Source organism: Callorhinus ursinus, unplaced genomic scaffold (genome assembly GCF_003265705.2).
Source record: "Callorhinus ursinus isolate GAN/ISIS: 27379988/994484 unplaced genomic scaffold, GSC_fseal_2.0 scaffold5, whole genome shotgun sequence".
Lineage (NCBI taxonomy): Eukaryota > Metazoa > Chordata > Mammalia > Carnivora > Otariidae > Callorhinus > Callorhinus ursinus.
The window spans coordinates 46325802-46339693 of NW_027397067.1; the positions used below are offsets into that span (position 1 = coordinate 46325802).

The 13892-nt window shown below is 37.2% G+C and overlaps 1 protein-coding gene across 12 annotated transcripts in view; it reads right to left on the reverse strand.

Annotated features, from left to right (window-relative positions):
* Positions 1 to 13892, reverse strand: part of RGS22 (regulator of G protein signaling 22) — a 119925-nt gene that overhangs the window by 87070 nt on the left and 18963 nt on the right. For all 12 annotated transcript variants that reach the window (XR_012378273.1, XR_003207974.2, XM_073893032.1 and 9 more), the window contains exons 4-5: positions 8933 to 9154; positions 423 to 508 (exon numbers count right to left, since the gene is read on the reverse strand). Coding sequence is in view for 10 of the 12 variants with exons in the window: in XM_073893032.1 (XP_073749133.1) it covers positions 423 to 508; positions 8933 to 9154 (308 nt within the window). In the remaining 2 variants the exon portion in view is untranslated. The remainder of the gene's footprint in view (positions 1 to 422; positions 509 to 8932; positions 9155 to 13892) is intronic.

The window sequence follows — 13892 nt, forward strand, 5'->3', positions numbered from 1 at the left end:
TTCTAAATATAGGTCAAATTTTAGTAAAATTTCAGAATGTTTAGGTACTTACACATTAAAAGTCAGGAAACATACAAGAAAAATTTGGTCCACTATGACATTCTTTTTCATGACATACTTATATTTGTTTTTTAACAGCCTGCACATAAATACCATTATCACAAGTAGATAATTTTTAAAACAAAATGATCTAAGAAGCACAACTGAAATACATTTATTAGGTACTATTTCTTTGAGACCTCTTTGGAAAAGTTAAGTGATTTTTACAAATGCTCTATCACTCACATACTATAGCAGGTGGGATACAAACTCCAGTGGGTTTAAAAGTATGTGATTTTATCAAGAAAGTATGGAAAAATGATTTTAGATGAAAAAAAAACCCAGGCAATTAAAAAATAGGCTTGTTGATGGGACTATAATACCTGTATTCAAAGTAACAATCGCTTTCCAGAAATGCTGGAAGTCTTTCTTTTTTGATCCACTCAATACCTTCTTCACGACTGAGACACTATTAGAGGACAAGTGAAAAAGAAAAAGAGTCAAAGAGAATCACCTTTCAGGACAATTAAGGCCTAGTCACTAGAGCAATATTACCAGGAGCCCTGCCTCTACCTTCTGTTTGCACAAGAGAGAGCAAGAACCTCGGAGTCACATATTTGAAGCCATTGCTTGCCTTCAGGTACTTCTTTAATTCTCTCAACAACCCTGCATCAACTATGAGGCCCATTTTACAGATTAACAAACTGAATCCAGAGAAGTTAAGTAACTTATTGAAGGAGGAGGTATGAGAAAAAAAGTCACTCTCGGTATTTTCACAGTCGCAAAATGGGTTAAAAATAATCACAAACAGAAAAAGAGCTAACCAGAACACTTGATAAGGTCACTACGGTCACGACAGGCCCCTTTGTCCTTTCAATTTTAGAAAATTTGGTTAAGTATGTAACATCCCAGGCGCTATCCTGGGAATACCAAGGTTAGCAAGAAAGATAAGGCCCTGAGGCACTTGGGTGGCTCAGTAGGTTAAGCATCGGCCTTCGGCTCAGGTCATGATCCCGGGGTCCTGGGACTGAGCCCCGCATCGGGCTCCCTGCTCAGTGGGGAGTCTGCTCCTCCCTCTTCTTGTGCTCTCTCGCTCTGTCAAGTGAATAAATAAAATCTTAGGAAGGGAGGAAGGAAGGAAGGAAAAAATGAAGGAAGGAAGGAAGGAAGATAGATAAGGCCGTGCTTTTTTTTTTTTTTAAACTTTTTTTTAAAGAATTTATTTATTTATTTGAGAGAGAGAGAATGAGAGATAGAGAGCACAAGAGGGAAGAGGGTCAGAGGGAGAAGCAGGCTCCCCGCTGAGCAGGGAGCCCGATGTGGGACTCGATCCCGGGACTCCAGGATCATGACCTGAGCCGAAGGCAGTCGCTTAACCAACTGAGCCACCCAGGCGCCCCGATAAGGCCGTGCTCTTAAGGAGCTTACAGGTAATTCAATAAGCAACAGTAGTAGAGTGCAGTAAATGCCACAAGTTCAGGCTTCTGTGGGAGGACACCTGGGCACTAAAACCAGCAAAGGTTTCCCAGAGAGCATGCCACTCACTCTTTGACCTGACGCATGATTAGCTTGGTGAAGAGGAGAGCAGGAGAGGAAACGAAGGTAAGTCTAGGATGACCAGATCGCAGGGTGAGGTTTGAGGAAAGGAGGGAAGCAAGCTGGAGAAGCAGGCAGGCCTAATTATGAATTATCTTTTAAATGACAGTAAGGAGTTTAGATTTTATTTTGAGGTTGTGAGGGCCACACAAAATCATGGAAGAGTTACTGAGTTGCTGTTCATTCTCAAACATTTACTCACTATCGATCCTCTTTTTGTCTTATGTGCACTTTTTTTCCAGAATTCTAAAGAATGTCAGTACTTTGAACACTAAACGAATGCTCCTGGATAAGTAAAACAACCAGTAAAGTACACATGTCAGTGAGGCAAGGGTATCTGCATTTATGTGACTTCATTGATTATCTGCTAAAGAAACAGTTGTGCTGTGGTAGTAACATCAGTCAACACAGACCCCTGCTAACTCCAGGGAGGAAATTAAACGGCTCACAGAGTAGTACTGACAACATCTGATGGGCTGATGTTCTTGAGCATGCACCCGTGCTCAACACTGCTTGCATGTGTGGCATGAAGTCATTAGGCTCCCCAAGGCTGGAAAACTGAGAGAACAATGGTTTCCTTCTGTTCAGCCCAAAACATCCATTTGGCTCTGACCAAAGACTTATCTTCCGGGTAATGAAAAAAAACAGAAGAAAGTTTGGAAGCAGCCAGCACCTGAACAGGAGCATCTTGTTGATGGTCTTATTGCCTATGAGTGAGATATGAAGGACATGTGGATCTTGTAGTCAGAAAAACTCCAAATAGGCCTCCACATATGCTACACACCGACAACTATACGCAACTCTTGGCTCATTAGCAATGCATTCAATGTGTCCCGGAAAGACACGAGACCACATATTAAGATCGGTACACCCCCTTGAGGAATACTACAAGGTTGTCAAGAGTAGTCAGTCATACAAAATCAATTTGCCTAATATTTAATGAACAGTTCACCAATAACTCATCCCCTTTTGAATGTCTTTGCATCTATCTAACCCAAAAATGAAATGGAACGAAAAGTTTAAAAGGAATAAAATCAAAACTGAAGAAAAGTCTTTAGTCAGACTGCCAAAATGTCCCTTCAAGGTGTTTACAAATAACTAAAATATAAAGACCAAAAAAACACAGAACAATCTTGTCAGACATAAAATGACAACTTAATAAATACCTATGAAAAACACAGAAATAATTTACCTAAGGTAAAATTATTTAATCCTTAAAACTAAGAAACAAAAAATACATACAGTAAAAAGCCATCCTTTTTAGTAACCGGTTCTGTAAGTTTTAACAAATACTTAGAGTTGTATAACCATGACTACAATCAAGATAGAGAATAGTTCCTACATCCTCCAAACTTCCTCATACCACTTTGCATTCAATGACTCCCTCTAACCCCAGGCCCTGGCAACCACCAATTAGTTCTCCACAGGTTTGCCTTTTCCAAAGTGTCATATAATTGGAATCAATACAGTACGTAGCTTCCTTCATTTAGCATGATGCATCTGGAGATTGACCTATGTTCTTAGACGGATCACTAGTTCATTCCTCTCCACTCCTCTTCAGCTTAGTACTCCACTGTATAGATGAACCACAGTTTGTTTATTCACTCCCCATTCAAGGAAATCTGGGCTTATTATAGCTTTTGGTGATTATAAATAAAGGAACTACAGACTCTCACATACAGGTTTTTGTGTGAACAGAACTGTTCATTTCTCTTTGGTAATATGCAGTAGGATAGATGGGTAGCGTGGTGTATGCTTAACTTAGAAAGCTAACTGCCAAACTGCTTTCCAAAATGGAATTTGCATCAGCGATGTAAGAGTTCCAATTGCTCTGCACCTTGACTGGCACTTGGTATTGTCAATGTGTGTTGCATAGTTAACTCATTCTAAAAGGTGATAGAAACAGTTCATTGAGATTTGTGTATGTGTGTATACATACACGCTGCTTTTTTTTTATAACAACTTCAAGATATAATTCACATTCCATATAATTCACCCATTTATAATATATAATCCAATGGTTTTTAGTACATTCCCAAACCATCACCATGATAAAATTTCATCACCTTCCAGAAAACCTCATATCCACTAGCAGTCACTCTCCCTTCCACATCAACTCGCCCACCCCTATCTCCCAATGTTGATGACATTTCTTTTATGATAAATGTTGAGCATCTTCTCATATGCATTTTTGTCATCTGTACATCTTTATTTATTCAGATCCTATGTCCATTTTTTAAAACTGAAGTATAATGAACCTGCAGTGTTATATTAATTTCAGGTGCACAATACACTGATTCAACAATTCTATACATTATTCAGTGCTCATCAAAGTTAGCGTACTCTTAATCCTCTTTATTTCACCCCTCCCCCCCCCCCCCCCCCCCCTGGCAACCCCCAGTTTGTTCTCTAGAGTTGAGTCTGGGTTTTTGTCTCTTTTAGTTGTCTGCTTTATTTCTTAAATTCCACATATGAGTGAGGCCATAGGATAGTTGTCTTTCTCCGACTGACTTATTTCACTCAGCATGATACCCTCTAGGTCCATTCATGTTGCAAACGGCAAGATCTCAAAGATCTCATTCTTTTTTATAAGAATAATTCAGCCACATATATTACATCTTCTTTATCCCTTCATCTATCGATGGACAGTTGGGTTGCTTCCATATCTTGGCTATTGTAAATGATGCTATTGCAATAAACATAAGGGCTCATATATCTTTTTGAATTAGTGTTTTCATTTTCTTTGGGTAAATACCCAGTATGGCATTACTGGATCATATGGTAATTCTATTTTTAATTTTTTGAGGATACTCCATAACGTTTTCCACAGTGGCTGCACCAATTTGCATTCCCACCAACAGTGCAGGAGGGTTCCATTTTCTGCACATCCTCGCCAACACTTATTATTTCTTGTCTTTTTGATTCTAGCCATTCTGACAGGTGTGAGGTGATATCTCACTGTAGTTTTGATTTGAATTTTGCTGATGATTAGTGATGTTGAGCATATTTTCACGTGTCTGTTGGCCAGCTGTCTGTCTTCTTTGGAAAAATGTATGTTCAAGTCCTCTGCCCATTTTTTTATTTTTTTCAAGTTTTTATTTAAATTCCAGTTAGTTAACATACAGTGTAATATTAGTTTCAGGTGTAGAATTTAGTGATTCAACACTTCCAGACAACACCCGGTGTTCATCACAAGTGCCCTCCTTAATCCCCATCACCTATGTCACCCATCCTCCCACCCTCTCCCCTCTGGTAACCATCAGTTTGTTCTCTATAGTTAAGGGTCTGTTTCTTGGTTTGCCTCTCTTTACCCCCTTATGTTCATTTGTTTTGTTTCTTAAACCCCACATGTGAGTGAAATCATATGGTATGTCTTTCTCTGACTTATTTTGCTTAGCATAATACTCTCTAGTTCCATCCACATTGTTGCAAATGGCAAGATTTCATTGCTTTTGATGGTTAAATAATATTCTAATATATATATGATACACACACACACACACACACACACACACACCACGTCTTTATCCATTCATCAGTCGATGGACATTTGGGCTCTTTCCATAATTTGGCTATTGTTGATAATGCAACAATTATAATGATAATGCAACTGCAACATTGGGGTGCATGTATCCCTTCAAATTATTATTTTTGTATCCTTTGGGTAAATACTTAATAGTGCAATTGCTGGATCATAGGGTAGTTCTGTTTTCAACTATATGAGGAAACTCCATACTGTTTTCTACAGTCCTCTGCCCATTTTTTAATCGGATTGTTTATCTGGTGTTGACTTGTGTAAGTTCTTTATATATATATCCTGCATATTAATCCCTTACTGGCTATACCATTTGCAAGTATCTTCTCCCATTCAGTAGGTGTCTTTTTGTTTTAATGATGGTTTCCCTTGTTGTGCAAAAGCTTTTTATTTTGGTGTAATCCCAGTATTTTAATTTTGCTTTTGTTTCCCTTGCCTGAGGAGACAACCCTAAAAAAATGTTTCCATGGCTAATGTCAAAGAAATTACTACCTATGGTTTCTTCTAGGAGTTTTTTGGTTTTAGGTTTCACAGGTCTTTAATCCATTTTGAGTTTATCTTTCTGTTTGGTGTAAGAAAGTGGTCCAACTTCATTGTTTTGCATGATGTCGTCCAGCTTTCCCAGCATCATTTGTCAAAGAGACTGTCATTTCTCCATTGTATATTCTCGCCTCCTTTGTCATAGATTAACTGACCATACTCTTCTAGTCCATTGATCTATTTGTCTATTTTTGTGCCACTACCACAGTGTTTTGATCACTATAGCTTTGTAGTATATCTTGAAATCTGGGGTTGTGATCCCTCCAGCTTTGTTTTCTCTTGAGATTGCTTTGCCTTTTCAGGGTCTTTGGTGGCGCCACACAAATTTTCGTGTTATTTGTTCTAGTTCTATGAAGAATGTAGCTGGTATTCTGAGAGGGATGGCATTAAATCTGTAGACTGCTTTGCATAACAGACATTTTAACAAAATTGGTTCTTCCAATTTATGAGCATGAAATAGCTTCCCATTTGTATCTTCTTCAATTTCTTCCATCAATGTTTTATACCTTTCAGAGTACAGATCTTTCACCTCCTTGCTTAGGTTTATTCCTAGGTATTTTATTATTTTGTTGCAATTGTAAATGGGATTGTTTTCTTAATTTCTCTTTCTGCTACTTCATTTTTAGTGTATAGAAATGCAACAGATTTTTTGGAACTCCTTTGTAGGATTTATTTTATATAAAAACTGATTCATATTATATGCTTTAATTTACAACTTGATTTTTCCATTGAACAATAAATGTGCATCTATCTCATCAGGACAACAGACATAGCTCAAACACATTCTTTCTAAATAGTCATATTTAGAAATATAACATTCCACAGTTCTTCAGTTGATAAACATATAATATGTTTATACTACTGAAATCAATGCTGCAATCAGCTCCTATACATACACATTTATTTGTATGGGATAAAAATCCCAAAGTGGCTTTCCAGGCATAAGTCATAGTACTTTTAATTTTAATCAATTTTGCCAGAATAATTCCCAAAGATTGTAGCAATTAATATTCTACCAACACTAGATGTTATTATTTTTTTAATTGTAGGCCCATTTCATGTGATGTGATGAGGACTGGGTGTTATACGCAACCGATGAATTATCAAATTCTACTTCTGAAACTAATGCACCATTTGTTGGCTAACTGAATTTAAATAAAAAAAATTGTAGGCCCATTTAATGTCTTAAAAAATGGTATCTGGCTGTACTTATAATTTGCATATTCCTGATCATTTTTGTGATTAAACATCTTTTTATTTGCTCATTTTCCATTTTAATTCTTCTCTTGTAAATAGTTTGTTGAATTACTTCAATTATTTTACTGGACTACTTGTCTTTTTCTTGAATAAGATTGGTAAGAAATTAAGTAAAATGCATTTCCTCACACTTGCAAAATTTTTTTTCTAAATCATTGTTTCTGAACTTTATGTCATTTTCTAACATGTGAAATACTTTAATTTTGGTGTCTATGTTTTTTTTAATTATTATTATTTTGAGGATTCTGGAGTTCTTGACTTCATGAGAGGATGGGTCACATGCTAAGTTTACATACAAATTTTCCTGGATTTTATTGTAATATTTCAGTTTAAAAAACCATTTATTTATTAATATACAAATAAAGACAGTTCAGCTTACTCTTACAAATTGATAGTAATTATTTATATTTATTGTGTTTAAGCTTTGTCTAGGAAGTCTAAAATAATTTTGAATTAGCAATAAAGATATACTTTTTCTTTTCTTGTGATCTACTGGAAATGGTTACAGTATTTCACCATATACAGTGTGTACGATCAATTTCGGGTAGCCTTTAACATGTTTAAGCAATTTATTTTTTAATGAGTTTTTATTAGACATGAGTTTGCATGAAACGCAATAGATTTATGTATACTAATTTTGTATCCTACAACTTTACTGAATTTATTTATCAGTTCTAGTAGTTTTTTGGTGGAGTCTGTAAGGTTTTCTACATATAGTGTCATGTCATCGGCAGTGAAAGTTTCACTTCTTTCTTACTAATCTGGATGCCTTTTCTTTCTTTTCCTTGTCTGATTGCTGTGGTTAGGACTTCCAGTGCTATGTTGAATAGAAGTGGTGAGAGTGGACACCCTTGTCTTATTCCTGATCTTAGAGGAAAAGCTCTCAATTTTTCCCCATTGAGCATAATGTTAGCTGTAGGTTTTTCACATATGGCTTTTACGTTGAGGTATGTCCCCTCTAAACCTACTTTGCTGAGAGTTCCTATCATGAATGAATATTGTAACAATTTATATGGTGCTTTATAGTTCAGAATATATTTCCTTGTCTAAACTTCAAAACATTGCTATAACATAGTTTTTTGTTTTAGTATTTATAAAAGTATTTTAAAGACTATTATTATTATTAATATATTTAATTTGATGAAAGTAAACAAGAAAGACAGAAATATATTGGAATTCAGTAAAAGAAACACTAAAGAACTTTCAGGCTAGAAAAGAGCTATATCATAAGTGTTGAACATATTTCAGCCTAGTTCCATCAGACACTTCAAATCATGGAAAATGTTAAACATTCATTTTATTTTCAGCTGAGCCACACAACAAACCTAAGTAGTAGGTAGCAAAGGAATCATTTGACAGGTGATGAAAATAAGGTTCATCAAAATGACTTGTTCAAGAACACAGAGCTGGTAAGTTAAAGAGTCAAGGTTAGAACCCAGGGTCGTTTGTGTTTTTTGTTTGTTTGTTTGTTTGTTTGTTTTTGTTTTGTTTTGTTTTAACCTCATGCTAAGTAGACAAAATCCAGACGCTGAGAGTGGAATTTAAGGCTAGGGAGGTCAGAGTCACATAGTGTAACTGGAGGGTCAGAATGCATAATTCCCAACTGCTTGTTAGGATAGAACCCAAATTAGATAAATTCACTGTATACCCACATTTTCTAGAATACATCTAAACTATAAAGGATGCACATATTTCTGCTGCCCCAAATTAAACCTGATATCCTAAATGTTCAAAGGAAATTATATGAATCTTCTCATATTGTAAATCTAACATCAACAATATTGCTAGATTAAATTGGCCATTTGACATGAATAAGATGATAGAGTAACAAATACTACATTTAAGTACAATAAAACTTAATAAATATAGTTACATTTCAGAAAGTTAAGCCCAAGGAACCTCATGTTAGTCTTACCTAATGCTTTATCTACCTAGCAAGATATAAACTCAAATATACCTTCTTACCATGATATTGTAGTTTATATTAATGGTTTCATCTTCATAGGGGGCATTCATCTGAACAGGTTTAACATCATTCTTTCCTTTTCTTACAACATCATAGATGGGATTTCGAGGTTGCTGGCTTTGTAGAATTTTTTTCAGTTGCTTTTCCAGAAGTTGTGGAGCATTGTTAACTATTTCAAAAACTCCAAAATCCACGTTAAATCTAATTGCCTCTGAAAAGGTCTGCAAAATAAATTTGTAGAAATATATCTTAAGTTTTATAAACCAGAAACTCACTGTCTCCAAGAACACTTGACACTTAATAAGCATACACACACACACACACACACACATACAAACACACACACACACACACAGAGTTTTGTGTATTTAACCATTAGCTCCTCTCTTTAGGAGCTTGGAACTCTCTTGACTACAGATAAGGGAACCCATTGAATCCTTCCTTTCCAATGTACTTAGGCCAAGAAATAAGGATGTATTACAGCAGAAATTCCCTTTCCATAAACATCTTATCCCTGTGCTTCTTTGGAACTGGAAAGAAATACACACCTGGTCTCTATGAAGCAATGTTATTCTCTAAGGAGGGGGTGGATTACTAGGGAAGAATGAGTAAAGGAAGAAGAAATAACACTCCCGTTATCTCTTTCATCCCCAGGAGCCATGAGAGCTAAAGTCCCCCTTGCCCAAAAGGATAAAATTAAGTACAATGTGTTCTTCATTTAAGACTATTTCAACACCATTCCTCTCACTGTGAAAAAAAAAGAGAGAGAGAGAGTGAAAGACAATAACATTTCTGAGCTTTTCTCAGTAATTACTAAATGCTGCCAACTTTTATTTAAAGTCAGTCAGTTAATATACAACAGTCAGGAGTCTTGAGTTTGAATGCCAGCTTGCCAATAAGTAGCTCTGTGACTTTGAGTAAATCGTTAAACATGTGTGGGGCCTCCATCTCCTTAACAAATAAATATTGGATTGGCTGTCTCTGTCTTTTCCCATTTTGCCCTCCAAATCTAGAATCAGGTTCCTTTTTCAGAGTATGAACTTATTTTAGAATACCTTTCATGAACTATGTACTCGTGTAGATTAATTTATGTATTTTTAGCCAGGTGGTAGAAGACATCTAGCCCTTCCCCTTGGATCAATAACTGTCCTAGGGAGAGCACCCATTCTTTCAAATTTTACTAAGAGATTGGTAGATAAACTATAGTTAAAGTTTAATAAATGGCAGGATGTCATAAAATTGGAGTTAGAAATACATGCATATGTATAAATACCCATATATGTGTGTATATATACATACATATTCTTCTAATGTCAGATAACGTCACATCTCTAAAGTCTGAGTGTCTCCCCTTCTAAGGAGTTTAAAGTGCATGGACAATAGGGTTCAATATGAACAGTAGCCTACAGGCCCAAAGGCCTCAGGGCTAAGATTTCCCCCTCAAAAATAAGTATAGCTCAATGGACAAGTATCAACGATTACCAGTAAATTATGTACAAGGTTTCTTCAATAAACATATTTAATTGCATCTGTCTTTCAAACATGAGATTCACACAGGCATTGCTTACCTGAATGTCAAATATTATCTCTGAATTATACTATCACTAGACTAAACAGATAAATGAGTCTGCTGATATCAGAGACAAAATTCAACTGGTAGGAGAAAGGAACTGAATTAAACGTGGTAAATAATAGACATAAAATATTAACTGGGGAGAGGGAAATGGTACAGTCAATGGCAAAAGACCATCTGGAAAAGATTTCTTCTAGTTCTGAGTATCCATGGAACAAGAGGGCAGGTTTGGTCTTTATTTGTTTTCCTTTCTTTTTTCTGCCTCCTACCCTCACACCTGGTAGACACGGGAACACAAAGCTGTGATAATCCAAAGCAAAGAATGCCAATTAGTTCCACGAACAAATAAAATATTTCCTGCTACTCAAGTTTAAAAAAAAAATAATGCTCCAGTAAAAAAAAAAAAAAATAGAGGGACCGTGACACTCTAAGCCCCTCAGCAGCCAATGTTACTGACTAGTAAATAGTTACCATACAGTTGGTAGAAATAATAGAAGTGACAAGAACTACTGTTTCCTAGAACAACTACGTAATGTGCCAGGCATGTGACATATACTTCAAATGCTCTATCTTGAATCCTTCCACATTCCTGAGATCAGTCTTTATAGAAAGTGGACAGCCAGGATGGTTACATGATGGGCCATGGATTCAGAGCTATAAAGTGCCAGATCAGGGCTATTGAAATAGGTCTATCTGGTCCCAAAGAGTGCATTTCCCCTTCTTTACCATCATATTGTCTTACATCTGATAAAACTAGCATGCACTCACCACCTTCTCTAGGCCAGGCACGGTGCTATGCAATAACCCTACACAGTTAGTGGAACTGGGGTTCAAATCAAGGTGTTTTATGAGTAAAGACACAGAGGCTTGAAGCAGCATGGTGTATGTGGGTCATTTTAAGCAGTTGCATGCAGTTAGAATCTCACTAGACGAGTCCACAGTTGAAACAGTTTAAGGAACAGAGGAAAGACTTGAGGTAGCTGAGGTAGATAGGACAAGATCATGGAAGGCTGTGCATGCCATTTTAAGAAGCATAGGCTTATCTTGATCCTGTGGGAAACAGTGTGGGATAGGAATATTCCAAATTGGAGAGTAAGTAACACAATCTGATTTGGGTTTTAGGAAGACTCTCCAGGTAGCAGTCTGGAGTGTTGTTTGCGGGCTCTGGAGCTGGTGAGGTACTGAGCTCCCATCCCACAAGCAGAGCCATCGCCACGCTCTGGGGAGGCTGGTTGTGACCTCACAGCTGTTGCCATCGGAGCCAGGTTCGGTGTGGTAATTATTCACTCTCCCGGATGGTTTACTGTCCCCAGCACACACAGAGGCTAGGGCAGGCTTTAAGGCAGGTGGTTAGCAAATTGCTCTCATTTTCAACTCACAAACCAAATTGCAGCAGAAAAAGGTTAAACGATCTCTTCGTGGATTTACAGCCAGTCCCCTAGTTAGCTCACTATAGAACTCTGGGCTCATGACGACCACCCGCTTTAAACCCAGGGCTGACACATAATTTCAGTAGGCATCGGTAGATGCTGTGGATTAGCTCACTCAGGATCTGTTCCAACCTCCTGAAATGCAGAATCTGGACAACTAAAAACTATATCAGCCAGGTCCCTTGCAAGTCCAGTTTCACGTGTGATTTAGGTTCTCCTAGTCATGTGCACAAAATACTGAAATTCTGAAGCAAGTCAAGTGGGGAAAGAGGCAAGGTCTGTCCATCCTGAGGAAGGAAAGCTCAAGGACATAAACAAGTGAAAGTGAGGAGAGAAACTGGACAAAAAGAAGTACTTTATGGAAAATAAAAAAGACAACGGAAGGAAAGCCACAATTAATTGTGTTCATGATTAAATGACATGAAATGACCCCAAGTATTTTTTTTAAAAAGAAATGTAGCTATATGTAAAATATTTACAATTTTTAAACTTAAGAATTTAACTCAGTGGAATTGAAATCTGATAGGGTCTTTGCCACAGGGAAATAAGTGTTTTCCTGCTTTAAAAGCCATGATTTCCAATGGATCTCTGCAGGTCCTTAACAACGCTGTGATTCTAAATTTATAAAAGGGGCAAATAACGGATTCAAAGCTTTGCCCCGTTCACTTATTTCAGCAAAAACAAAACTTTTGAAGGCCCAAGTGTCAATTAATGTCCCAAGCAAAGAGGATACAAGCTGAACAAAACATTGTTTCTGCCCTCGCAGGAACAATACATGGTCATTCATTTTTCTCTATGATGAAGAGAGTCAACAAAATCCTGAAATAATTTGAATTAGTGTAACATGCAAGTGCTAAAGGGGAAATCTATCCACAGAGACCATGGTAGTAATACTATTTTATCTAGATTAGTTATTGTACTTTAAAAGGGATTTGTCTAAACTAGAATCTATCCAGAAAAGGACAAACAGAATTATTAAATGGAAGCAATGTTGAGTAAAATTACTTTGCTTTTCTGGGATTTTTTTTTTTTTATCATAAAAGGGGTTTTAATTAAACAATCCCAAGGTGCCTTCCATGTTTGATACTCCATTGGTCCATGATTGTCTCTCAGGAAAAAAAGAGCCTATATCTTCTTTTTTCTTAAAGATTTTATTTTATTTATTTGAGAGAGAGAGAGATAGTGAGAGAGAGCACAAGCAGGAGGAGTGGCAGACACAGGGAGAGGGAGAAGCTGGTTCCCTGCTGAGCAGGGAACCCGATGCCGGGCTAGGTCTCAGGACCCCGGGACCATGACCTGAGCCGAAGACAGACACTTAATTGGCTGAGCCACCCAGGTGCCCCGAGTCTATATCTTCTGCTTTCTAATAAGATCAACCAATTCCACTGCTCCTTTGTTATTTTATTCATTCATTCAATAAGTATTTATTGAATCCTTATTAAATGAGATATCATGATAGATGATACACTGCTACACTGAGTGAGCCAATCCAGAGCATTCTCCACAAAGCCCCAAATGAAATGAATGAGACAGATCTGGCCTCAGGTTATGCTGATCCAACAACAGAAGGAAGATATATAAGTACACAGAGACAGCAAAGACTCATCCCACAAGGCAATGAGCCCTACGGTGGGCACATAAGGTGAAATCATATTTAGTCAAAATTATCCTTTGAAATCCTTGAGAAGACCCATAAAGTACAATGTTGTCCTACCTCTCAAGAAGCTGCTCACAGTTTTTCCTCTGGTATTGAAATGGGTCATGGGTTTTTCAGTTAGGAACCAGATGAAATGGTGGGCTTGTGTTTAAAGCTCATGTTATGTAGAGAGATGCATGTTTCACACTAGAATCCCCCTCAGCACAATCAGTTGACTACACTAGGAGAGGCAAGCAGGAAGAGACCCCTGAGGGAACAGCAGGTTCTCATCTTCCATCTCACACCCTCATCAGGATGCT